The sequence below is a fragment of the Microtus oregoni genome, unplaced genomic scaffold (genome assembly GCF_018167655.1).
Source record: "Microtus oregoni isolate MIOR12 unplaced genomic scaffold, Mior012 000007F_ref0000211, whole genome shotgun sequence".
In the NCBI taxonomy this organism is placed as follows: domain Eukaryota; kingdom Metazoa; phylum Chordata; class Mammalia; order Rodentia; family Cricetidae; genus Microtus; species Microtus oregoni.
Window position 1 is genome coordinate 11,909,313 of NW_024543066.1, and position 26,970 is coordinate 11,936,282.

Consider the following 26,970-nt stretch of genomic DNA (forward strand, 5'->3'; position numbering starts at 1 on the left):
ATCCTTTTGCTGTCACTGGTGTCATCATCGTCTTTCCCTTTATTTCCCTTGACAGATAAGAGAACTCTAAACGATCCTAAAAGCCACCGTAAGTCCCATTTCATGACTGTCCTCTTTCTTCTGGGGATCCCTGGCTCTCCTTGGCTGGCTTGCCACGGGTGTGGGGTGAAAGGCAGGGAGAGCTGACACTGTCTCCCCCCAGTACAACACCATGGGCTCCCTGTACCTCACGCATTTTGCCACAGTCCTATCACAGAGAGGCAAGCAGACTCTTGGCTGACAGAAAGGCCCCAGGACTCCCCCTCACCCTCCTGTTATAGAATAGGAAACTGAGTCTCAGAGAGGAGAAGAAATTTGTCCAAGGAGCAGACCAGGAAGTAGCAGAGCCAGGGCTTGAACCCGGATATTTTTGTGGCCAAAGCAGATGGTCTTAATTATCGTCCCTCCTCTCTGAGACATGCCAGGAGACGGTGTCATGTCTGTCCACCTCTGTTCCCCACACTGTACCCCTAGCAGCTGGGCCACACCTCCCAAGTTAACTCTGGCCAGCATCAGTAGTATTGCTCTGATTCAGCTCCCAAGGGACTCCTCCTGCCCCTAGGGCCCTTGCTGCTGTGACTGCAATATCAGGGCAATACAACCTCTCCCTCAGATCAGCCTGTGGTGATTAAAGAACAATTTCAGATCATTCTGGAATCATAAAACCTGCAGGGAAGTCTTCAGCCCAGCGCCCCAAGAGGCCAGGCTGGTGGCTGGTTAGAGAGTATAAATCGCCAAGCAAGTGGCCCCCAGTGCGGGTGAGGACATTATAGTGTGCCAGCCGAGCTTTGGGAGGAGCAGCCTGCTGGGACAGGAGCCTCTGGAGAGAGGGGGGAGGTCAGCTCTGAGGAAGAGTCTCTAGCAGCTCCCTGGTTGCCAGGATACTCTGGGGAGTCCTAGTGAGGACCGTTAGGTAGAAAGACAGTGTGGAAAATGGGCAGGTTCACAGAGCTGGAAGCCATGGCCTTCTATGCCACGAGGCATGGACTCCCCCACGGGTGCAGACGGCCAGGTCTTGGAACTTAGGCTCCCTCTCCCAGAGTTCCCCTGTTTTTAATGATGTATGGGAGCTTCTTGGAACTCCCAAAAGAAGCAAGGTCAAAGAGCAGCCATCCAGCGGCCTCCATCTTGACTGTGCCTGAGCTGGCTGCTGTGATAGTCACTTAACACAGGTGGCTTTTAAAATTTATATTTGGACTGGAGAGGTGGCTTAGTGGTTAAGAGCACTGGCTGTTCTTTCAGAGGTCCTGGGTTCAATTCCCAGCAACCACATGATGGCTCACAACCATCTGTAATGAGATCTGGCGCCCTCTTCTGGCGTGTGGGCATACATGGAGGCAGAATGTTGTATACATAATAAATAAATAAATATGCCGGGCGGTGGTGGCGCACGCCTTTAATCCCAGCACTCGGGAGGCAGAGGCAGGCGGATCTCTGTGAGTTTGAGACCAGCCTGGTCTACAGAGCTAGTTCCAGGACAGGCTCCAAAGCCACAGAGAAACCCTGTCTCGAAAAAACCAATAAATAAATAAATAAATAAATAAATAATTTAAAAAAATAAATAAAATTTATATTTCACTTAAAAAAAAAACACAGCCCCTTTGTTACACCTGTCACGTTTCAGTTTTCAGTAACCGCATGTGCCTGTGTACTTGAGTGCACACAGGATGGCGTGGACCGGATACTCCCGTCCTCCTAGAATGACCTACGGACCCTGTCCCTGACCTTGCCACATTCCTGCCTGGCCATGAGTAGTTAATTGCAACCACAGCCCCCTGCTGGAGGAAGGAGGTGTAGCCATGGGTGGCCTCCCCCAGTTCCATCTCTGTTTGCCCATCTGCTCACCGCCTCTCCATCCATTGCTCTGCCTTTCACCCACTCCTTTCGCCCACTCCACCTCCCATCCTTGGCATAGTTGAGGAGACTGCTTAAGAAGGTTTCGGGGAGCCAGGGCCTTTGGTCATATGGAAGTGGTAGGTGTGGAGTGAAGCTTTGTCGTGTAGGTGGAGTTGTGTGTCCTCATGTTTCTGAGCCTCACACCACTGGCTCCTCAACAGTGAGCCATGCGTGAGCTTGTGAATCGGGTGTATTGGTTCTATTGCCTTCAAAGTAATAAGCGGGCAGGGATTTTTGAGACAATCTACTGAGGAAGAGATAGACTGGGGGAGGAGGCGGTGTCAGGAGGTGGGGAAGAGGGAGTTGTGAGATTTGCCTGAGGCCTGCAGGTCATCTTGGCAGGCAAAGCCTAGAATCTAGGTTTTCCTTGGGACCCTAAAGGGCCTGCCCCTCACTTAACCCTGCTGCTTCTCCAGTCCTGGAACCCTCAGGAGATGTGGCGCTGTATGCAGGCCTCGTGGTGGCCATCTTCGTGGTTGTGGCAGTTCTCATGGCAGTGGGCGTGGTTGTGTACCGAAGAAACTGCCGGGACTTTGACACGGACATCACCGACTCCTCTGCTGCCCTCACTGGTGGTTTCCACCCTGTCAACTTCAAGACTGCAAGGCCCAGTAAGGAGCAGGAGAAACCTGGGGTAGCGGGAATGGTCGGGGGACCCAGAGTAGTGTAGCTGTCACCAGAGCTGGGGTCCCAACAGCTCCCTGGTATACTGACCCGTTTGTCTAAAGTAATAGGTGGCAATTGAGCCTTCTGTGGCTAGACATGTGGAGAGGGCAGAGTGGGCAGGGCCAGGGTGGTGAGGGGCAGGGAAAGTGATTCTGACAATCGCATTCACCCCTGCAGACAACCCACAGCTCCTGCACCCTGCTGCCCCTCCGGACCTGACAGCCAGTGCCGGCATCTACCGTGGGCCCGTCTATGCCCTGCAGGACTCCGCTGATAAGATCCCTATGACTAACTCACCCCTGCTGGATCCCCTGCCCAGCCTCAAGATCAAGGTCTATAACTCCAGCACCACCGGCTCTGGATCCGGCCTGGCTGATGGAGCCGACCTGCTGGGTGTTCTACCGCCCGGCACATACCCAGGCGATTTCTCCCGGGACGCCCACTTGTTGCACCTTCGCAGTGCCAGCCTTGGTTCCCAGCAGCTCCTGGGCCTACCTCGAGACCCCAGCAGCAGCCTCAGCGGCACCTTTGGCTGCCTGGGTGGGAGGCTGAGCATTCCTGGCACAGGTAGGCCTTTGAACCTATTGCTCAGATGGGAAAGTAAAGCTCCAGGTAGATAATACATAGAGAAGTCTGGTAGAAGACTTGAGATCAGGCTGGCCTGGGCCTCTCTAAGCCAGGGAAGTCTTGGATCAACCACTTGGAGTGGCCTCCCTGCCCCTGTCAGGGTGGGAGAACAACTCTTATCATTAGAGTCCCACAGAAAGGTCTTAGTTGTGACTGACTGCAGGGCAGGGGTGCCCATCTCTTCTTGTGAAAGTAGCAGCTGGCAGCTTTTTAGGGTCCTGTCTTGAGCCAGCATGGAGCCAGAATAAGGGCTTTCTGATCCCCCCCCCCCAACATATACACATGCACGCGCACGCGCGCGCACACACACACACACACACACACACACACACACACACACACCCGTCCCCAGCAATGTTAGAGGCCCCTGTATTCCTGGGCATATCAGCTATGCCCAAGTGGCCTGACTCTTCCCTGTGTCTGCCCCCACCTCTCTCCCTAATCCTTTCCCTTCCCTAAGCCAGGTCTCACCCCATTCTTCTCATCACCTCTCCCTCCTCTAACCCCCTTCCTGATGACCTTCCTCCCTTCCTTCCTAGGGGTCAGCCTGTTGGTGCCAAATGGAGCCATCCCCCCCGGCAAGTTCTATGAGATGTATCTGCTGATCAACAAAGCTGAAAGTACCCTGTGAGTAGACAGTCCAACCCTGGCCAGGCAACGCCCCTTCTTCTCTGCCCACCCGGGGCACAGATATTTCCATGTGCCCCTCAGAGCTTGGTCACCAGTGCCCAGGGTCCCCCAGAGAGCATGTTCTAACTGGGTAAAACCCAGCAGCAGCAAGTTCTCCTATGTAAAGGGGATTTATAAATGAGGGTATCGTTTCTGTGCCATTGCTGTGGCGAAATGCATGATGAGAACTTCAGGAGGTGGTGTTAATTTGGGCTCACCATAGTGATAGCCTCTCTAGCTGTGGTCACAGGAGCATGAAGCATCCATACTTGGAACCAGAGAAGGGTGAGCATCAGGGTCCAGCATTCCCCTCTCTTTTTCTTTCCTTTTCATCCAGTCTGGGTCCCTAACCCACAGGATACACTATCTACCTAAGTAGGCCTCTCCTCCTACCGAACCCCCTCAAGGAACACCCTCACAAACAGGCAGGTCAGGGATTCATCTCCTCGGTGACCCCAAACTCAGTCAAATCGACAGGGAAGATAACTATAACAGCTAGTAAGAAAAACTGGACATCTCAGTTTGAACATGGGGCTAGAACACAAACAAGCGATTCATATGTACATGCGCCAAGTACATTGTTTATGAGAAGTTGTTCTGTCTGAATTGCAGTCACAGTTAATGAGACTACACAGGTAGATAAGAAGGGTTTTGCTTGAGGAACCTGTAAGGATGTTTTTCCTCATGTTAATCCCTGCACGCCTCCAAGAGCACAGGCACACTGCTCTTTCTGACACACTGGTGGTTGCGTAGAATGGGACCGGCTCTCCCGAGGGCAGTGTAACAGCATGCAATCAAGATGTACCAAAAGCTGGCTCGTGAGCTGGCTCAGTGGGTAAAAGTGCTTGTCAGCGAGCCTGGGTTACATCCCCAGAGTCCACTTGGTAGAAGAGAGCTGAACTGACTCCCATAAGTTGTCTTCTCACTTAGACACATGCAAACACACACACACACACACACACACACACCAAATGGCTTTGTTTTTTTGAGACAGGGTCTCACTGTATAGCCCTGGCTGTCCTAGAATTCACTATGTAGACCAGGCTGGCCTCGAACTCAGATCAGCCTCTGCCTCCCATAGTGATGAGATGAAAGGCATACGCCACTGTTTTATTTTGTTTTTAATGTCCTCAAATGGGTTGGTTTTTGTTTTGTTTTTTGTTTTTTTTTAATTTTATTTTGTTGCTTTGTTTTGTTTTAAAGTAAAAGAAAGACCAGAATGTTCTCTAAAACCCTAGACCTTTAAGGCTGTGCAAAACTTTGGCTGTGACTCTTTTGACATAACAGCAAAAAATCTAGACTGCAATTTCCGGTTTATGCCATATCCCTACTTCCCACTGCTGTGGTGCCTGGCAGTCCCAGGCTCCCAAGTGGCAGACACTGCCTTGGTACAGGCCCTGGGTAGAGGAGGTGGGGGCCCTGCAAGAGTGGAGTTGGAGGCCCTGCAGGGACGGGGTTGGGGTTGGGGAGTCTTGCAGGGTTAGAGTTGGGGGCCCTGCAGGGGTGGAGTTGGGGACCCTGCATGGGTAGAGTTGGAGGCCCTGCAGGGATAGAGTTGGAGGCCCTGCAGGGGTGGAGTTGGGGCCCTGCAGGGGTGGAGTATGTCCCTGCTGCAAGAGTACTTCCGGCCTTTGCTCACTGCCTCCCTCTGCCCTCCCCTAGCCCACTCTCGGAAGGGACCCAGACAGTATTGAGCCCCTCAGTGACCTGTGGTCCCACAGGCCTCCTCCTGTGCCGCCCTGTCATCCTCACCGTGCCCCACTGTGCTGAAGTCATCGCTGGAGACTGGATCTTCCAGCTCAAGACCCAGACCCATCAGGGTCACTGGGAGGTGAGGTGCCAGGTGGCGTGGCTGGCTCTCAGACCTGCCCCTCTCCTGACTCGTCCCAGCCCAGAAGACAGCATCCTCTTCTCCCCCTGTAGGAGGTGGTGACGTTGGATGAGGAGACCCTGAACACCCCCTGCTACTGCCAGCTGGAGGCTAAGTCCTGCCACATCCTGTTGGACCAGCTGGGCACCTATGTGTTCACGGGCGAGTCCTACTCCCGCTCTGCAGTCAAGCGGCTCCAGCTGGCCATCTTTGCCCCGGCCCTCTGTACTTCCCTGGAGTATAGCCTCAGGGTCTACTGTCTGGAGGACACGCCTGTGGCATTGAAGGTAGGTGTGTAGGGACACTGCGGGGACATCAGCACGGTCCGTCAGTTGCTCGCTCCCCTCCCAGGCTGCGTGGTCTCTGTCAGGCTTCTTTCCAGCGCTAACCTCCGTGCTTACTTTTCATCAGCCATTAGAACAGCGCTGGACTCTCAGACAGGGCTGGAGGTGGGAGACCGAGAGATCTCTTTTGAGGCGTTTGAGAAAGTGGGCTGAGACTTAAGCCCTGGATAGCAAGTTGTCACTCTGGGTTGAGAAGAGGAAGGACATGTCCAACCAGCAGGACAACTTTCTGCCAAGACGGGTGTGCAGCTCGGCGTGTGTGTAAACGGTGTAGGGTGTGTGTGTGTGAGACTGTGTGAGTGAGAGAGGGGGCACTGAAGAGACAACCGCTTGTTAGTGAGCTCGGGTCGCACTTGGTAACTGGGATGCTGTCCAGGGGCAAGGGGCCCAGCTGTAGCAGACACCTGTTCACAGGTGCTCTGTAGAGTGGTCTGCAGCTGTGGTGTGTGTGTGTGTGTGTGTGTGTGTGTGTGTGGCAAACAAGGCAAAGGCCAGTTAGGAAGCTGGGGCTATGATGTGTGTGTACACACGCATATGTGTGTGTGTGGCAAACAAGGCAAAGGCCAGTTAGGAAGCTGGGGCTATGATGTGTGTGTACACATGCATATGTGTGTGTACACATGCATATGTGTGTGTGGCAAACAAGGCAAAGGCCAGTTAGGAAGCTGGGGCTATGATGTGTGTGTACACACGCTATGTGTGTGTGGCAAACAAGGCAAAGGCCAGTTAGGAAGCTGGGGCTATGATGTGTGTGTACACACGCTATGTGTGTGTGGCAAACAAGGCAAAGGCCAGTTAGGAAGCTGGGGCTATGATGTGTGTATACACACGCATATGTGTGTGTGGCAAACAAGGCAAAGGCCAGTTAGGAAGCTGGGGCTATGATGTGTGTGTACACACGCATATGTGTGTGTGTGGCAAACAAGGCAAAGGCCAGTTAGGAAGCTGGGGCTATGATGTGTGTGTACACACGCATATGTGTGTGTGGCAAACAAGGCAAAGGCCAGTTAGGAAGCTGGGGCTATGATGTGTGTGTACACACGCATATGTGTGTGTGGCAAACAAGGCAAAGGCCAGTTAGGAAGCTGGGGCTATGATGTGTGTGTACACACGCTATGTGTGTGTGGCAAACAAGGCAAAGGCCAGTTAGGAAGCTGGGGCTATGATGTGTGTGTACACACGCATATGTGTGTGTTGATAAACAAGAGGCAAAGGCCGATTGGGAAATTGGGGCTGAATCCCAGTTCACCTGGCTGTGGCAGTGTCCAGGAGATGAGGCTGGACCTTGTGGCTGGTCAGTAGGACAGACAGACCAGGGACTGATGGAATGAGCGAGGATAGCCCAGGCTTCTAGCAGACACAAAGAAAAGCCAATAGAGATGAGGAGATGCTGGGCATAGATGGGCGGGGGGCGGGGGGGTAAATCAGCAGATGTCGAGCCCAACGTGGGCATCGCCTGCCATGCATGTCTCAAAGCCACTGTCCCTTCCTCTCTGAACTCTGTCCCATTCCCGGGCCATCGTCTCATGCCAGCATGATACTGGAGAATGTAGAGCTGGCTCTCTTCTCCATTCTTGCAGCAGCTCTCCAGAAGCCTCACCAGAAGTCTGTCTTTCTGACAGACAGGACAGACTGATCCCTCCCTGCCCCGGCTCTGAGCTGGGGTCTCTCCTAGTCGCGCTGTCTCTGAGCCCCGTGTGGCTTTCTCAGGATCCGTTCTGGGGACTGATGCAACATAGATGAAAAGGCCCTGTGGGAGAAGGAATATCCCCTATGGGGACTGTACTACCCTGACATTCCAAAAGGCCTCCAAAAGGGTTGGGACACTGCAGGCAATCCCCTGCAGTTGGATCTGGTGGTATTGATGCTGGCTAGTGTTCACCCTAGCCAAAGGTCAACGCATTCTGGCCTGACCGCATACTTTGCTTGGTGCAGCCCCATCTATCCACCTACCATTTTTCTCATCTTCCAATACACTTCATGGGTAAACAGCCTTGGCCACCCAGCCACTATCCACCTCCTCGTTCATGAAACTGTCCTTCCAAATATTCTTCTATTCATATACCTACTTGTTTGTATAGCCATCTGTTTATCTGTTTACCCGCCTAACCCACACATCCATCCAGCAATCCATTCGATCGGTCCATCCATCCGCACATCTTTGTGTGCACCCATCCATCTACTCAGTCAGTATCCTACTTGTACGTCTAATTCTCCTTCCAATCTCCTGGTACCCACATTTATGTTCTCTATATGTATCTGTCTATCCCTCTATCTGTCCATCCATATATCATCCATCCAGTTTGCCAATTATCTGTTTATCTACCATTGCCTGGAAGCCTGTCTGTCTGTCTGTCTATCCACCCACCCACCCATTCATTTTCCATTCATCCACTTAAGTATCTGCCCCCACATTCATCCAAAACACCTTTTTAATTAGATCAGATGGGTCTGGCCCCAGACTAGCGGCTTGTGTGGTCCACGGGTAACAAGCCCCTCCCACTGCCCCATCAACAGGAAGTGCTGGAGCTGGAACGCACTCTGGGCGGCTACTTGGTAGAGGAGCCCAAGCCTCTGCTCTTCAAGGACAGTTACCACAACCTGCGCCTTTCCCTCCATGACATCCCGCATGCTCACTGGAGGAGCAAGCTGCTGGCCAAGTACCAGGTGAGCACTGGGCCTGGGGAGGGGCAGGGAGGAACCCACGACTCCACCTTTGTAGTGAAGCAGGCACTGTTTCCCAGGTCCCTCAGCCCTGTCCTGTCTCCCCCACTCTATCGTCCTTCAGGTTTCCAGCCATCTTCATACCCTAAATTCTGTGCCACTGATAGCCACATCTTCAGCCCCTCTTACACCTCCCCCACACAAATACCCATGCCCATCACCCCCACGTTCCCCTTCAGGCCCTTTATACTGCAAGTTTCTGATCTGGGGCCAGACCCATCTAAACAGATACAAGCCTTTGCAGATTGATTCTGCTTGTCTCTGGCACTTGTGTCCCTCTGTCCCATCTTGCAGTATATGCCACCATTGAAGTCCTAGGTGCTCCCTGCTCCAGCTTGTGTATGTGCCCTGACATATATACATATACATCATACACACACACATGCACACACACACCACTCCTGTCTTCTCCTCTCACACAGGCCCTTTTCTCAACTCCCTCCCAGAGCCAATGGATCAGCACCATGTAGCTGGCCAGCTTTCCCTACTCTCAAATCGTTTCATACAGAGACTCGAGCTGCCCCCAGAGGCCCAGCCCTCCCTGAGGCTGGTCCCCACCCACTTCTGGCAAATACCCAGTCTCACCTGCAGCCCTGAATGCTTGCCTCTCCTACAGGAGATTCCCTTCTACCACATCTGGAACGGCAGCCAGAAAGCCCTGCACTGCACTTTCACCCTGGAGAGGCACAGCCTGGCTTCCACCGAGTTCACCTGTAAAGTCTGCGTGCGGCAGGTGGAAGGGGAAGGCCAGATTTTCCAGGTGCACACCACGCTGGCCGAGGTGAGGGTCGGTGACAGCCCGGGGGACTGAGGCTCTGGCACACAAGCACCTTATTCCCCAGCATCTCCCATGAAGATTCCTTCCCCCCCCCCTCAAATCGCTAAAGGAATCTGCTCACCCTGAGCAAGCAACCGTTACTTGCTGAGCACTGCTCATGTGACATTTATTACCGTATCAAGTTGGCACACCTGCAGGGAGAGGGTTGTGGTGGTCCCCTTGTGGAAGATGAGAGTCTCAAGGCTAGGGCCGGGGCTCACTTGTCAGAGTGCTTCTGTAGCATGCATGGTGCTTTGGGCTCCACCATCAAATACACCAGGCGTGGTGGTGTTCACCCATAATCCCAACACTTGGGATGTGGAGGCAAGAAGATCCAAGGTCATCTTCGGCTACATAGTGAGTTTGAGGACAGCCTGGGCTACATGAGACCCCACCTCAAAAATAAATTAATGAATATGTAGGTAGGTAGATAGATAGATAGATAGATAGATAGATAGATAGATAGATAAAAGGTCGTAGGGAAGCGAGTATAGTACACTACACATGACCACCAAGCAAGGCTGACTTTGAACCTGGCCAAGGTAAAGACTGGCCTGTGACTCCCAACCTCTTAACAAAGCCAGGACTCCTAAGATGACCAGTGTAGTAGAAAGCTCTCCACACAGCCAGCTCTGCCCCAGGTAGGTCACCTGTCCTCTCTAGGTTCTGTTTTGCACCTGTATCAAAGCTGGTCTTCATTGGTTAGGCTCCTGGGGTTTCCTCCTCCCAAGACTAAGTCAGCATGTGCCCAGGCTGATCCCAAGCAAGATCACACCCGGCATGCAGCAAGCAACCCTTGCCCTGCAGAAGTGGCTGGCTAGAGAGAGCCTAGAGGAGAAGAAGCTGAATATAGAGCCCAGGGCTCTACACTAGAGCCAGGCGAGCACTCTACCAATTAAGCTACAGCCTCGGCCCTTAAGCCCCTATCCGGGCAGGAGACTGGGTGAGGTCCTGTCCGGCACTGTGGCTACTTCACTCTCATCCCTTCTCTTCCAGACACCTGCTGGCTCCCTGGATGCACTCTGCTCTGCCCCCGGCAATGCTGTCACCACCCAGCTGGGACCCTATGCCTTCAAGATACCACTGTCCATCCGCCAGAAGATCTGCAACAGCCTTGATGCCCCTAGCTCCCGGGGCAACGACTGGCGGCTGTTGGCCCAGAAACTGTCGATGGACCGGTGAGCATCCCAAGCCACAGTCACCCCTATTCCCTCGTCCTCAGGGTATGGCAGGGCAGCGGGGGTGCATAATCCCAGCAGACCAAGACTCAGTTCCCCTTGTGCCATAATCAGTGACAGATCCACAGCTGGGTTTGCATGCACTGAGTCTAAGGTCTCTGTCCCTCTCAGAGAGTACACCTGTGAGCCAGGTAGGTTTTTAAGTGACAGTGCCACTCTCTAAGTCCTGCTCTCTTCCACGGTGTAGGCAAACACTTCCCTGCCTATACCAGGGGCAGACCCAGCCCTGACACCAGGTAGTTGTGGTCATTCATCACTAGCGCCTCGGTGCCCAGGCTCTCTTAGGGAACTCTGAATGCCAGATATACGTGGTAAAAATGTTAAATGGTCACTCACTAGAAATTCTTATCCGTGGCCTTGAGCAGGTATAAAAGATGGCTTAGTCAGTGAAGCGCTTACTTCATAAACCTGAGGACCTGAGTTCAAGCCCCAGAACCCACGTCAAAGCGCCAGGCATGCACTAACACATATGTATAATCCCAGCAATGTGGAGACGGAAGCAGGAAGATCCCTGGGAAATGCTAGCCAGGCAGTCTAGCTAAATGGTGAACTCCAGGCCAATAAGAGACCCTGCGTCAAATGAGGTGGATGGTGTTCTTAAGGATGACACAGGAGATTGTTCTCTGGCTTACACACATGCACACATACGCACATACACGTGCACACATGTTAAAATTAAAAACAACTGGTTACCAGAAAGTAGGAGGGCTTAGAAAGATAACTCGGCTCCTACCCTCAGCAGAGCTTGTGCTGCAGGATCAGGCCCGGAACAAAAGTGAATGTCAGAGTCAGAAAGAGTGTGGCCTGCCAGCCTGGAAGGTCTTTCAGGGTCCCAGCATCTTTCCATGATGTTGATGAACCAGATGAGGGTGGTTTGGGAGAGCTCAGGCCTCCCCAGCAGTGTGAAGGGATGTGGGAGACAGCTCTTCATCACTGTGGAGTTCATTGGGCAGTTTAAAAGGGGTCAAAATGGATCTCGGTCCACGCTTCCAGAGGCTTTGGTCCTTGCTCTGCTTTTGCCAGTGCTGTACGTCAGAGCAAAGCTAACCACTGTGGCAGGAGGGTTCACTATGATGGAGCAGTGTCACCTCAGAAGTAGACTGGAAGGGCCAGGGGAAGACACCCCAGCAACCGACCGTTCTCTCCCACCATGCCCTACCTTCCGCCAACCATCTATTTAGATGTCACATATGTGTGTTTAGAACATGTGTATGTAACATACTGCATGGAGCATGTGTGGAAGTCAGGACAACCTTGGGTGTCGGGCCCCACCTTTCACTATGTTTGAGATGGGGTCTCTTTGTTCTTCTGCCATGTGTGCCAGGCTAACCCCAGGAGCTGCCACCCTGTCTCTGCTTCCCATCTACCTGAAGGGAACACGGGGGTCATAGACATTTATGGTATGCATGTGACTTTTATGTCAGTACCAGGACTTTGAGCTCGAGTCTTTGCATTTACCCACAGAACTGTTTTGCCAGCCCTTATTCCGAGGTTGAGCCCCTCCGTGAGTTTATCTGTTGTTGAATCTGCTCATGACCCCGGCCTTTGCTCAAAGTCCCACCTCTAACACTGCTTGTAGGAGATCAGGCTGTCCATCCGTGAGCCTTTTCAGGAAGGCTGTGTTCCCAGGCTCTAACAGGAGATAACTGGCGTGGTTCCTATTTTGGAGACGGGATCAGTCTTATTAGAGAGTGCCCTGATTTGCATAGGGCTGCATGGCCTACACTCAGATGACGTAGGATTTAGGCCCATGACTCTGGAGCCTAAAGTCTTCCACCTCCTGGACCTTCCCACCTCAAAGGCTGATCACTTCAGGGAAGCCAACATTTCTCTTTCCTTCCAACAGGTACTTGAATTACTTTGCCACCAAAACTAGTCCCACGGGTGTAATCTTGGACCTCTGGGAAGCCCTGCAGCAAGATGATGGGGATCTCAACAGCCTGGCCAGTGCCTTGGAGGAGATGGGCAAGAGCGAGATGCTGGTGGCCATGGCTACTGATGGGGACTGCTGAGTGCTTGTGACCACAGGCAAGCGGGGACCAGTATGAGACAGTTCAAGGAGGCCTAGCAGCCTCCCTGTGGGGGTGTCCAGCCTTTGCCATCCCTGGCTTACAGCTGGAATGGTCCCCCACCCCCCTCCCTGCCGCAACCCTCAGACCACCACCAGCCTTAGAAAACCTCTGTGTTCTACTGCTGCGAGGCCGGGATCCTTGCCCCACTGTTTCCTGGCTCGCACTGGGATGGGCTGAGGCCTCTGGGGCAGCCTAAGACCAGAGGCTTTCCCCCTTCACAGCCCACTACCCTCAGCCTTGTGACTTTGGTGGTCCACAGGTTTCAATTCTGTGTTCACCACATTGTCCTTGGCTAGGGACCTCTCTGCTATCCCTGGACCTCTATGAAAGTTGAGTTTGGTTCAGACAAACTGCTGTCTTCTGTCCATAAGAAACAAAAAAGAAGAAAGGAAGAATGAATGAATGAATGAGTGAGTGAATGAATGCTTTAGAAGTCAGCAAAAACCACAAGGGAAAAAAAACAAAAACAGTTTCTTAGGAAACGCAAATGATTTATTATCCAGATACATGGATAGGTCCTTTTTTTTAAAAAAAAATACTAACAAACAAAAAAGTGAGAAAAGAAGAGGGGTGGGGGGACTTTTATTCTCCAGTGTGGTTAGGAGTTGGTGTGCTTGTGACTTGGGCCATAGATGAGTGCATTCATGGGCACGTGTTTGCACAAATGTGTGTGTGCATGGGTGTGGTCAGGGAAATGAATCCATTGTGGGCTAAATTCTGACAAGGCCTCAGTTTCCCCGGCTGTGCAGGGAGATGATACAGGATTTTAGCCATGGCATTGAGTTCTAAAATCAGAAGCAGCAGCTGGGACCTGGTGGTTCTCCCACCCTCCAGTGCCCCAGGCAGATGCCCTTTTAATGGCCTTCTGGGTTTCTGAGACTCCAGCTGAAGGCCCAGGCCTGCTGTGACCTGGGAAGACTGTCCAGGTCTGTCTTACCAGCCTGGTTTAGTAATGTGGCTGAGAGGTGAGGCTCCTGCAGAGAAGGAGGGGTCCTCCAGATTCTCTCTCAGGCTGAATGGCCTTGTGTCTAGGCTGGCACTGGCCGGTCCCCACCCCCGCACCTCTAGACCTTGGTTCACCCGTTCACTCTCCTGCTGGGGTCAGGAGACTAAGTAGACACCTTCACTCTTGGCCATGGCCTGTTCCTGAACTGCCATTGAGACCAGTCTGGGCACGTTCTGGACTTTGAAAGTTGGGGCTTCTGAGGGGAAGCAGGTTTCACGGTCACAGACCCAGCAAGCATCTGTGTCCTGGCTTCTCTGCTATGGTTCCTGAGGTGGGTCTTAGACTGAGACCAACGTGCCCCTAGCACCTAGGTAAATACTGCCTCAGACAGTGACCCTGAACTTTTCCTGCCAAAGATGCCCATCCCTGCTGGTCACTGTTAGCCCATGCACAGAAGGGGCCTCTGTCCATCTGCACTCTGGGAGTCTAGACCAGGAACCAAGTTTTGGCCGTGCTGTGTGACTTCGGGCACATAACTGCTGTCTCTGGGCTCCTTTTTATCCTAGAAGCTCCATGAGACCCTTTGGGGTCTCACCCTTTTCTGGGCTTCAGAAGGGAATCAGTAGAGAGAGGTCGATTGTGGTCTGTATGCCTTCCCTTGCCCATCCTCAGAAACCTGCCTGCCTGGGCGCTAGTGGGAGCACTTGGTGAGCGGGTCCCAGTTAGCGGGAGCCTAGGGCAGGACTCCAAGTGGGCAGTTTGGTAGCAGCAACCCAGGTAATATCTGCCAGCTATGAACTGAGCCAGGGCTGTTGGGTTGGGCTTTCCACTCCTGCCTCCAATGAGCTGGACCCTCCTCCTCCTGTTTCTGGCCGGCTTGGTGTTGCAGGGTCCTGCAGGGTATATGTGTGTTTGCAAGCGTATGTGTGCGTGCATGTGTGTGTGTGTGTCGTGTGTGTGTGTGTGCATGCCTGTGCTTTTCAACTTGGGCACATCAGGGCACCCCTCCCAGAACGCACACCCCTGTTCCCATTTGTGGACATGGCCTCTGTGCCCAGGCTTGTGCCACTGGAGGTGGGCATGCCCGTTCGCTGTTTCCGAGTCACAGGGTCAGTCAGCGTATCTCCTATGTGCCTCTCCTGCCCTCTTCTGGGGCCCATGATTCTGAGCCCTGGCCAGACACCTCCTGAGGGATGGGGACCCTCCTCATCCCTGGACTTCCAGGGCACTCGGTCCCCATATTGAAGCTCCCAGGCATCTGAGTCTGCCCCTTCCACTCACCCTCAGAGGGCGGGTGGCCGGGAGCTTGGATGCAGGGCTGTGAACATGGCTCTGTCCCTGGATTCCAATATGCCGGGGATGGTCCCAGCCCCACCCGTTCATTCTGTAAACAACCTGTAAATAGCCTTTAGCATTCTTCTTGTAACAAGATTAATTTTTATGAAATAAATTATATTTCCTAGTCTAATTAAAAAAAAAATCCAGGTCTTGGTCTGATGTCTTCTTGGTCTTTTAATGACAGTTGGGTGTGACTGTCTCGTTCTTTCCATAATTCCACAGCAGTTCAGAGCTCCAACCCTTGGTCCAGCTCAACAGCCTCACCTTACAGAAGGGAAAATGGTTCAAGAGGGAACGGGCTTGCCGACAGCTACACAGCAGGTTAGGACCTCATGAAGGGCCTGGGCCTTGCCCTGTTCTCCAGCCAGGGCTTAAAACCCAGAGCCCAGGTGGGAGGGCTGATGGACTGAGACCAGCACCCATCTGCCTCCCCAGTCAGAAGAATGCATCCCAACTGAGGCTGAGCATGGGGGAGGTTCTGTTCAGTGTGGTGTGGGGATGCTGTGCAGGTAGGACAAGCGACCTGAACACACTCTTTATGTGGTTGGCTGCCAGGCACAGCTGAGCTGTTTACAGCCTGGACAAATTCCCCATCTAAGGAGGAGGGTGACAGCGTCCCACACGGATGACAGACAGCATCCTGTGTCCTCCCAGCAGGTGATTCCTGCTGATGAAATCAATGGACGTGTGGCAATTATCATAGATGGGCGGATGTGCAGGCGGAGGGGGGGGGTTGAATTTTTTTAATCTTCACGACCGCTAGTTACTTCCATTTAAACAGATCCCCGTAACCCCGTGGATCTCACGCCTCACCCTGTGAGTTGGGTCTGGTTGGCAGTTCCCAAGCCTGTGCTGCCTCCATTCCCCGGAGTTTGGAGAGTCCTAGGCCTTGTTATGGAGGATCAAGATGCCCAACACACATTTAAGGGTGGCGCCACCTAGTGGTTACTTTCTTACTGTCCTCGTGGTAAGACCCTTGGTGTCTGCAAACATCAAGGTTCCAAGGGGCCTTGCCAGCTCTGGACCCCAGCACCTGTGGCTGGCTCTGAGGCCATCCCAGCGTGGAAAGCCAGTGAAGCAGGTCCGAGATGAGCAGTTAATAAGAAGGGAAATCCATGGTCCTCTGAGTGTCCACAGTCTGGTGGGAGGCAGGGCAGACAGTGTGTGCACACTTGTGTGTGTACGCTTCCCCTTGGCCTGCTTTCACTGCCCGGGCAGCCAAGATCTGGGACAGCCACGTTCAGCGAGTTTCTAGGACCCAGAAGCTGCCACGGGGTGAAGGTCTGTGGTCTGGGAATTCAAGGGGAATGTATTGATCTGACAGGCAGGTGGATGTATCCTGGGGTAGGGTGGAGCATGGGGAGTGAGCCAGGCTGGGCACCCCATAGAGTAAAATAGTGAAATCTACAGAGGGTACACCGGGGGCAGGGTGAGAACAAGAAGGGTAGGGGTCCATCTTGCCTTGAGAGAGGGTGGTTGTCTTGGGATTAGTGGGGTGGAGACAACAGTGTGCATGGGATTTGTGGGATGGAGACAGTGTGGTCCTGGGCAAGGGTTATGAGGCCCAGTGGTTGGCAGCAGGAGAAAGCAGTGAGGACAAAGGGCTCTCCCAAGTCACCATTAACTCTAGATCACAAAGGCCTCAAAACTTAGTACCTGGACTGAGGTTAAAGCCGTGGTGGGGTGGAAGGAGGTCTTACTTGCCCTCTACTTAACAGCCGGTCTCCACTTTGAGGAAACTACATAGATGCCACAGCAGAATAGTGTGGACTTGGACGTGAAGGAAAGGTTCTCAGAGCTTCCTGGAATGCCTGGCCTTGGGTACTATGGCTAAGCCACATTCTACACCGTGGAGCCAATGCGTCCCAGGGACAATAAGAAAGCAACCATGGGGGCAGGAGAGATGGCTCAGTGGTTAAGAGCACTGACTGCTCTTCCAGATGATCCGTGTTCGGTTCCCAGCACCCACATGGCAGCTCACAACTGTCTGTAACTCTAAGATCTGACGCCCTCTCACAAACATACATGCAGGCAAAACACCAGTCAAGATAAAAATAAATTATTTAAAAAGAAAAGAAAGCAACCACTAGGTGGCACCTAAAAACTGATGTGGTTGGAATCTAGGAGGATCTGACTGCAACCCAAGGAGGGAGTTTGGCATGCTTTTCTCCAGGACTCCAAGAAGCGCCCTCCTCTGGTGTGAAATGGGAATAGCAATGAGACTTAGCGCTGGATCACAGAAACCTCCATTGGAAGCAAATGGTGATGAATTATCCATAAAAAAAATGAAAAGAAAACCAACTAGAATTTGAGACCCTTCTTTTAAAAATACATATTTATTTTTAATGGGGATGAGAAAGAGTATACACGTACCACAGCGGGGGGGGTGGGGTCAGAGGACAACATGCCCCGACTCTTACCCACTGAGTTATCTGGTGACCCCGGAGGCTGTCCTTCTAAGGACTGACCTCGACAGAAACAAGAATGTTTGTAGGTGGAGGCAAACTTAGAGAAGGATTGAGCAAGGGATGGTGGGAAGGGGCACCTGACAGAAACAACAGCAGCTGTGGCAACGAGAAATGGGGGCATCAAAGTGATTTCTCAAACACTGTAGAACTAAGCTACAGAGTAGTAACACAAGACCCGGCAGGGCAGGGGCTGTAGCACGGGGGTGTCTTGGAGTCTCTCTGACACAGTATCTCTGTCTGCTGTGATTTCCTTCCAAAATGACCTGGATACTCCTTTACCTAGAGATGAAGATTAGCCAACTGTAATCCCAAGTACAGGAGGATGGAGAGCTCAGGGGCCATCCTTATTTCTATAAGTGAGCTGGAGGTCAGCTTCGTGAGACTCCACCCCGGATAATTCCTGGGTCCCGAAAAGATTATCACCCTCAGAGGCCATCACCGTAATGAAGCGAAGTACTGCAGTCAGCTTTCAGCGATGGCCAGGACCATCCTGAGGCAGACACACCAACAGGAGAGGAAGGCAATTGGCACCTCAGCCTTTGAACCTGACGATGAAGCCCAAACCACAAGACAGAGCCGGTTGTGCTTGCTGGGCACCGCCCGTAGGGTAATAAACACTTTACTCTGCAGAGCATAAAGGGCATTCATTTTAGGCTATGGTGAGCAGAAATGAAGACTTTACGGGGCACAAGCATAGCCCTGCTGTGTGATGGTTAACCCTGAGTCCTGATAGAAGACTCAAGCAAGGCTGTCTGTGAAGGTTGTCTAGAGTAATGGAACTGGGAAAGCCAGCTTTGGTTGGTTGGTACCAATGTGGTAGGTACCGTCCCATGGACTGGGGTCCCTGGCTGGGCAGCCTTCATTTAACTCTGCCCCATCAGGCATGTCAGGTGACCAGCTGCCTCAACTCTGCTCTTCCTCCCAAGATTTCCCCACCCCCATGACGGACTGTGGAGCCAGCAAACTGTGAGCCAAGAAAAGGCCTCCATTAAGTTCCTTCTGCACAGTATCTTAGCACAGCAGCCGGAAAGCTAGCTAACACAGACTGGATGTGGCTGGTGGGGTTGTTATGATCTGCATTCATTCACAAACACCACCTGAGGTCTGAATACAGATCTCTATGCAGATTGCACTTCCCTAGGGAGCCAGGGCACGAGAGATCAAAAAGGAGAGAGAGAGAAAGAGAGAGAGAGAGAGAGAGAGAGAGAGAGAGGGTCCAAGAGGCTCCTGAGTGGGGTGGGGTGGGGGCAGCAGAGAGGGGACCAGACTAAGTAGGCAGTGGTAGAATGGTAAATGTAGAAGTGGGGTAGGGATACAGGGCAGGGTGAACATCTTTTCTATAAAGGGGATGGGAGGACAGTCCATGCTGGTGGAATATGGTGCTGCGGTTTGAGGCAGGTGAAAGAGGAGTTAAGGTGTGTGTGGAACACTGGAAAGCTCCTGCTTGGGTTGGTGGTCATGGATTCGTGTAGACCCACCCGACTGCTGTTGGGTCTCCAGCAACACTGTAAACCGGGTCAAAGTGAGCTGCCCAGAGTTGCCGCCCAAAGTGGCACCAGGGAAACAGAGATATGGGCGTTCAGGGTGGTTACTAAGACCTCAGGCTCTAAGTAATCTCAGGATGAAAGTAAAGTGGGCGCCCGTGTATGGAGCAGGGGCAGAGGATTTAAGGGCTGGAGTTCCCTAAAGGTCAGAACTTTCTGAGGGAGTGGATGAGCCAGCATATAGCAAGGAGAGATGACTTGAGTCAGCTTGGGGAGGGACTTGGATTAGAACTAGTTATTGTAGGAATGTTAGAAGAGTGTTTTTCATCTGGGAGCCCAGAAATTCCGGTGAGCCTAAACCAGCAGCTTGCGCAGTGGCAGGAAAGTGGCCACAAGATGGCAGCACTTACCAGTAAATATCGACTGACAAGCTTGCGCCTGCCAGGCTGAGTCCAAAGAAGGTACTCCTACCACCTGTGAGACAGTAAGAAGGACTTCATAGGGAGATCCTATCTGTTTTGCTTTGTTTTGGGGACAAAAGTATAAACTAACTTTGTTGGAAATGTGTATACACAATTTCTTTTGTGAGTTTAAATTTTTAACAATTGCGTTACTTTTTAAAGAATTTCATAGAATGTATTTTGATCTTGCTCACCCCCAACTCCCTGTCTACCCAATTTGCTGTGCTCCCTGGCTCATGTGCCCCCCCCCCGCCCCTCCTGATGGAGTTCAATGTCTGTTGTCTAAATTCTCCTGTGTAGCGCCTGCCCTGGAGAGTGGTCTACCTATCAGGCGTCACACCCTGAAGGAATACTGACTCTCTCTCCTAGCAGCGCTTCTGGTAGGGGTGGAATTGCCCTGCCTTCTGACCGCCATGCCCCTCCACAATGGGATTTTTGTCTGGCTTAAGTTTGCATGAGTCAGCTCTAGAAAAAAAAGAAGCAGACGCGCCCAGGAGAAGTAGAAGACTGGAAATAATAAAACTGAGGGCTGAAATCAACAAAATAGAAACACAGAAAACAGTCCAAAGAATCAATGAAACAAAAAGCTGGTTCTTGGAGAAAATCAACAAGATCGACAAACCCCTATCCAAACTAATTAAACGACAGAGAGAGAACACGCAAATAAATAAGATCAGAAATGAAAAGGGGGACATAACCACAGACACAGAGGAAATTCAGAGAATCATTAGATCTTACTACAAAAGCCTGTATGCCACAAAACTGGAAAATACAAAAGAAATGGACATTTTTTTAAATAAGTATCATATACCAAAGCTAAACCAAGACCAGGTGAATGATCTAAATAGACCGGTTTCTCGCGAAGAATTAGAAATGGTTATCAAAAATCTCCCTTCGAAAAAAAGCCCAGGACCAGATGGTTTCAATGCAGAATTCTACCAGAACTTCCAAGAAGAACTAATACCTATACTCCTTAATGTATTTCACAATATAGAATCAGAAGAGTCATTGCCAAATTCCTTTTATGAAGCTACAGTTACCCTGATACCAAAACCACAAAAAGACCCAACCAAGAAAGAGAATTACAGACCGATCTCACTCATGAACATCGACGCAAAAATTTTCAATAAAATACTGGCAAACCGAATCCAAGAACACATAAGAAAAATTATCCATTATGATCAAGTAGGCTTCATCCCAGAGATGCAGGGCTGGTTCAACATACGCAAATCTATCAATGTAATCCACCATATAAATAAACTGAAAGAAAAAAACCATATGATCATTTCACTAGATGCTGAAAAAGCATTCGACAAAATTCAACACCCCTTTATGATAAAGGTCTTGGAGAGAATAGGGATACAAGGGTCCTACCTAAATATAATAAAAGCTATTTACAGCAAGCCAACAGCTAACATTAAATTAAACGAAGAAAAACTCAAAGCCATCCCACTAAAATCAGGAACACGACAAGGATGTCCACTCTCTCCATACCTCTTCAATATAGTGCTTGAAATTCTAGCAATAGCAATAAGACAATATAAGGAGATCAAGGGGATTCGTATTGGAAAGGAAGAAGTTAAGCTTTCGTTATTTGCAGATGATATGATAGTGTACATAAGCGACCCCAAAAATTCTACCAAAGAACTCCTACAGCTGATAAACAGCTTTAGTAATGTGGCAGGATACAAGATCAACTCCAAAAAATCAGTTGCCTTCCTATACACTAAGGATAAGGAAGCAGAGAGGGAAATCAAAGAAGCATCACCTTTCACGATAGCCACAAATAGCATAAAATACCTTGGGGTAACCCTGACCAAGGAAGTGAAAGATCTACTTGACAAGAACTATAAGTCTTTGAAGAAAGAAATTGAAGAAGACACCAGAAAATGGAAAGACCTCCCTTGCTCTTGGATTGGGAGGATCAACATAGTAAAAATGGCAATTCTACCAAAAGCAATCTATAGATTCAATGCAATCCCCATCAAAATCCCATCAAAATTCTTCACAGATCTGGAGAAGACAATAATCAACTTTATATGGAAAAACAAAAAACCCAGGATAGCCAAAACAATCTTATACAATAAAGGATTGTCTGGAGGCATTACCATCCCTGACTTCAAACTCTATTACAGAGCTACAGTATTGAAAACAGCTTGGTATTGGCATAAAAACAGAGAAGTCGACCAATGGAATCGAATAGAAGACCCTGACATTAACCCACAAACCTATGAACACCTGATCTTCGATAAAGGAGCTAAAAGTATACAATGGAAAAAAGAGAGCATCTTCAACAAATGGTGCTGGCAAAACTGGATGTCAATCTGTAGAAGAATGAAAATAGATCCATATCTATCACCATGCACAAAACTCAAATCCAAATGGATTAAAGACCTCAATATCAGTCCGAACACACTGAACCTGATAGAAGAGAAAGTGGGAAGTACTCTACAGCACATGGGCACAGGAGACCACTTCCTATGTATAACCCCAGCAGCACAGACACTAAGGGCATCATTGAATAAATGGGACTTCCTGAGGCTGAGAAGCTTCTGTAAAGCAAAGGACACTGTCACTAAGACAAAAAGACAACCCACTGACTGGGAGAAGATCTTCACCAACCCTGCAACTGACAAAGGTTTGATCTCCAAAATATATAAAGAACTCAAGAAACTAGACCGTAAAAGGCTAATCAACCCAATTATAAAATGGGGCACTGATCTGAACAGAGAATTCTCAACAGAAGAACTTCAAATGGCCAAAAGACACTTAAGGTCATGCTCAACTTCCTTAGCGTTCAGGGAAATGCAAATCAAGACAACTTTAAGATACCACCTTACACCTGTCAGAATGGCTAAAATAAAAAACACCAATGATAGCCTTTGCTGGAGAGGTTGTGGAGAAAGGGGTACACTCACCCATTGCTGGTGGGAATGCAAAGTTGTGCAACCACTCTGGAAAGCAGTGTTTCGGTTTCTCAGGAAATTCGGGATCAACCTACCCCTGGATCCAGCAATACCACTCTTGGGAATATACCCAAGAGAGGCCCTATCATACAACAAAAGTATATGCTCAACTATGTTCATGGCAGCATTGTTTGTAATAGCCAGAACCTGGAAACAACCTAGATGCCCTTCAACGGAAGAATGGATGAAGAAAGTATGGAATATATACATATTAGAGTATTACTCAGCAGTAAAAAACAAGGACTTCTTGAATTTTGCATACAAACGGATGGAAATAGAAAACACTATCCTGAGTGAGGTAAGCCAGACCCAAAAAGAGGAACATGGGATGTACTCACTCATATTTGGTTTCTAGCCATAAATAAAGGACATTGAGCTTATAATTCATGTTCCTAGAGAAGCTAAATAAGAAGGTGAATCCAAAGACAAACACATAGGCATCCTCAGGAATATTAACCTTCATCAGGCGATGAAAGGAGACAGAGACAGAGACCCACACGGGAGCACCGGACAGAAATCTCAAGGTCCAAATCAGGAGCAGAAGAAGACGGAGCACGAGCAAGGAACTCAGGACCACGAGGGGTGCACCTACACACTAAGACAATGGGGATGTTCTATTGGGATCTCACCAAGGCCAGCTGGCCTAGGTCTGAAAAAGCATGGGATAAATCCGGACTAGCTGAACATAGCGGACAATGAGGAATACTGAGAATTCAAGAACAATTGCAGTGGGTTTTTGATCCTACTGCACGTACTGGCTTTGTGGGAGCCTAGGCAGTTTGGATGCTCACCTTACGAGACCTGGATAGAGGTGGGCAGTCCTTGGGCTTCCCACAGGTCAGGGAACCCTGATTGCTCTTTGAGCAGATGAGGGAGGGGGACTTGATCGGGGGAGGGGGAGGGAAATGGGAAGCGGTTGTGGGGACGAGGCAGAAATCCTTAATAAATAAATAAATTTAAAAAAAATTAAAAAAAAGTTTGCATGAGTCTTGTGCCTGCTATAACAACCCCTGTGCGTTCATATGTGCAGCTTCCCTGTTGTGCCCCCAAACTCTGTTTCCTTGCAGTCATGTTCCACGTCTGCCTCTTACAATCTTTCTACCCCTTTTCAGTGACCCCTGAGTCTCCCCTGAGAGGAAGGGTGTGGTATTAGATGCTCCTTTTAGGGCTGAGCACTTCCACAGTCTTTCTACATGTTGGCCAGTTTGGGAAAAGACCATATGGTTTAGAAAAAACAAAACGAAAAACAAAGACTCCAGGTGCAATGATATTGATTAACGATTGATGTGAAGGGCCCATTCCATTCTGAGCAGGTGGTCTTCAACTGTATAAGAAATAAAACTGAAGCTGGGTGGTGGTGGCGTACGCCTTTAATCCCAGCACTTGGGAGACAGAGGCAGGCAGATCTCTGTGAGTTCAAGGCCAGCCTGGTCTACAAAGTGAGTTCCAGGATGGACAGGGCTACACAGAGAAACCCTGTCTCAAACACACACACACACACACACACACACACACACACACACACACACACACGACTGAGCAAGCCACTGAGAGCAAGTCCTGTAAGCCAAAGTTCTTCTTGGGTTCTGCTTTGGTTCTTGCTTTCAGCATCCTGCCTCAGTTTCTGCTCTGACTTCTCTCAGTGGAATGCTAAGGTGAAATTAACCCCTTCCTCCCCAAGTTGGTTTTACTCAGGATTTGATTACAGTAAACGACACAGGGAGACAAGGAGAACTGTACAGGTTAATTTCTTGTTTGCTGATTTTTCCTGATCCTGAGGCCCCCTAACCCACTCTGTGTATGGGATGCGCCTGGGGTGGCCTGGAGCATGCTGGCTGGTGCTCTCCCACAGAGCCATGTTCTGGTCCCCATTCTTCCTCTTGCACTTGCGGATGTTTTTGAGATATGCTAATTTTTGAGCCTCACCTCTGTATGTATATGTGAGTGTGTGTACATGTGTATATATGAGCATGCATGTTATGTGTGTGTGCATTAATGTATGCATGTGTGTACGAGCATACATATGTATATGAGTGTGCATGGATGTATCTAGGTGTGCACGTCTGGCTTTAGTAGTCTGGGTTGATAGCAAGCTTACTATGTAGCTGAGGTGGCCCCGAACCCCAGCCCCTTCCGTGGGAAGGTACTAACAGGGGAGCAGGGCGGGACCTGGCCCAGAGACTCACTTTCTTTTCTTTGCAATTGGACGCCTGCAGTTGCTACCGTGCGCCAGGCGGGGGCGCGCGTGTGGGGAGGGGCCCAGAGGGAGGCATCGGCAAACCCGGAAGCGCTGGGAGCCCGGGGCGGGGAGAGCTGAGGAGGGGAGGGCGAGTGGGAGGGCATGGGTGGAGCCCGGCCTGGCTGAGCCCTAGTCGCAGAGGCCCGGCTCCCGGGACCTGGTGGAGGTAGCAGCGACAGCGACAGTAAGTGCGGGCGCGGCGGCCCCCATGTTTGGCTGGATCTCCCCCTTCCGAGGCTGAACCTGGGCTCCCCGCCTCACTCTCTGGTCCTGCGTGTGGGGACAGGTCAACCTGAAGGATCCAGAAGGCTTTGTGGGTCCAGATAGGGTGTCACAGCTGCCTCTGCCGAGGGAACTTGTCCCAGCCTGCTGTCAGGCTCGCTCTTCATCCCCCAACCTGTGTCCTCAGGAGTCATGGAGGCACACGCAGTGGCCAGGCATCTTTTCTGTCCCCAGGCTCTCACTCTTTCCAGCTCTGACTGGCCCTTACCCCAGGACTCTAGGCAGGGGCAGGGGTAGCCTGGCCTGGGGAAGCTCTTGGCCTCCCCTCCTTTCTTTGTCTTTCTCTGTTCATCCAAAGCCACAGCTACCTTTTATAAAGAGTAATAAGGTTTTGCTCAGTCTGCTGCACGGCCGGTGACCCGGTTAGAGAGGATCCCTGGCAACTTCAGATGCTTTGGTCAAGGCTGAATGGTCCTTGATGAATAGACACCCGCAGCTGAGAAGGGGCTCCAGCCCTGTGTGGGTCTGGGTCACCCTCACTGGGCCCTGCACCTACCCTCCTAGCCTGAACTTCTGGGAACGGCTCCTTGCCAGTTCTCTGGTGGCTTCTGTGGTTCATGGTTTTCTTTGACATTTAAAAATAATTAAGTGTATATACATGTGTCTTTGTGTGAGTATGCACAAGTTCTTTCAGGTGCCCGCAAAAACTAGGAGAGGGCATTGAATCGCCTAGAACTGGAGTTACAAGTAGTTGAGCCACCTGCCTTGGGTGCTGGGATCTGAACTCACATCCTTTGAAAGAACAAGTGTTCTTAAGCGTGCTCATGTGTGCGTGCGTGTGTGTGTGTGCCTCCATGCATACCCTGTCTGGTTTATGGTCATCTTTGATCTCCACGTGACTCAAGGCTATACGAGGGGCCCTGCTCACCCTGACAGAGCCCTGTAGAACCTCCTGCCTGCCTGCTCCAGTGTGCAGCTGCAGCAAGCAGTCCAGGGTGATGTCTGGGTCCTACAGAGTCCATTCGTTCAGCAGTGTTAATGATGGTCCCCTTGGGCCTTCTCTGCTCGTAGCTCCTTGCTGCAGGATGCCTTCAGAGGGAGGGCTGCTGGGACTTGGAACCAGCAGAGTATCATTCCTAGACCATCCCTGGGCAAGGAGTTGAGGAATCCCCAGGGGGGATGCAGACTGCCTGGCTGTATCATTTCATGCCACTGTGACCTAGGCAAGTGACTTGATCTTTCTGAGCCTCAAACTTCTTATCTGTAGGTCGTACCTAGCACCTGACTGTCATGGCTCACGTGTTGGGTGTAGCCATGTGCTGAAGGACGGAAGTTGTTTCTTTGTGAGGTAGGGTCTCACTTAGTCCAGGTTAACTCTTGAATTCTCCGCGCAGCAGAGGCTGACCTTGAATCCAGCTCTTCCTGCCTCCACCTCCAGAGTCCCACTGAGTTATAGGCCTGTGTGTGCCATTATTTCTGGCCCAGTTTAATGGTTGAACAGCTAATATACATTGCTCAAATTCAAACGGCACAAAAAATAAGAATTAACAGTGACACTTCCTCCTTCCTTGTCCCCATCTCCCTCCAAAGACACCCACTGTTGGAAGACCCCTGTGTGTCTTCCACGGTATGTGGAGCATATGTAAAAAAGCACGTGTGTGTGTGTGTGTGTGTGTGTGTGTGTGTGGTTCCCCCCTTGCTTATCTTTTTGCATAATGTAGAAGAGCTGGGGTCTCATTCTTTGCCCATCAAGGGTTCTGATTCAGATGTGAATGCCTTTAACCCAGGCTTTCCTTTCTGCACCACTTGCCTCAATCTGTACCTGCAAGGGTGTTCATGCCACTTGTCCCATACTTACGCATCACCTGTGCTGTCCTTGCATTG

The 26,970-nt window shown here is 50.8% G+C and overlaps 2 protein-coding genes across 3 annotated transcripts in view; both read left to right on the forward strand.

Annotated features, from left to right (window-relative positions):
• The window catches only part of Unc5b (unc-5 netrin receptor B), a 69,532-nt gene extending 54,144 nt beyond the window's left edge, over nt 1-15,388 (forward strand). The window contains exons 8-17 of one of the 2 annotated variants that reach the window (XM_041655710.1): nt 56-88; nt 2,352-2,546; nt 2,779-3,168; nt 3,768-3,855; nt 5,560-5,728; nt 5,821-6,054; nt 8,629-8,778; nt 9,452-9,616; nt 10,649-10,830; nt 12,737-15,388. In XM_041655710.1, coding sequence (XP_041511644.1) covers nt 56-88; nt 2,352-2,546; nt 2,779-3,168; nt 3,768-3,855; nt 5,560-5,728; nt 5,821-6,054; nt 8,629-8,778; nt 9,452-9,616; nt 10,649-10,830; nt 12,737-12,902 — 1,772 coding nt within the window. In that variant the 3' untranslated portion in view covers nt 12,903-15,388. The remainder of the gene's footprint in view (nt 1-55; nt 89-2,351; nt 2,547-2,778; nt 3,169-3,767; nt 3,856-5,559; nt 5,729-5,820; nt 6,055-8,628; nt 8,779-9,451; nt 9,617-10,648; nt 10,831-12,736) is intronic. The other variant, XM_041655711.1, reaches the window with a different exon arrangement.
• A 9,570-nt stretch (nt 15,389-24,958) lies between these two features.
• Nucleotides 24,959-26,970, forward strand: part of Slc29a3 (solute carrier family 29 member 3) — a 34,059-nt gene continuing 32,047 nt past the window's right edge. Inside the window, exon 1 of the mRNA XM_041656635.1 lies at nt 24,959-25,048. Coding sequence (XP_041512569.1) covers nt 25,048 — 1 coding nt within the window. The 5' untranslated portion in view covers nt 24,959-25,047. The remainder of the gene's footprint in view (nt 25,049-26,970) is intronic.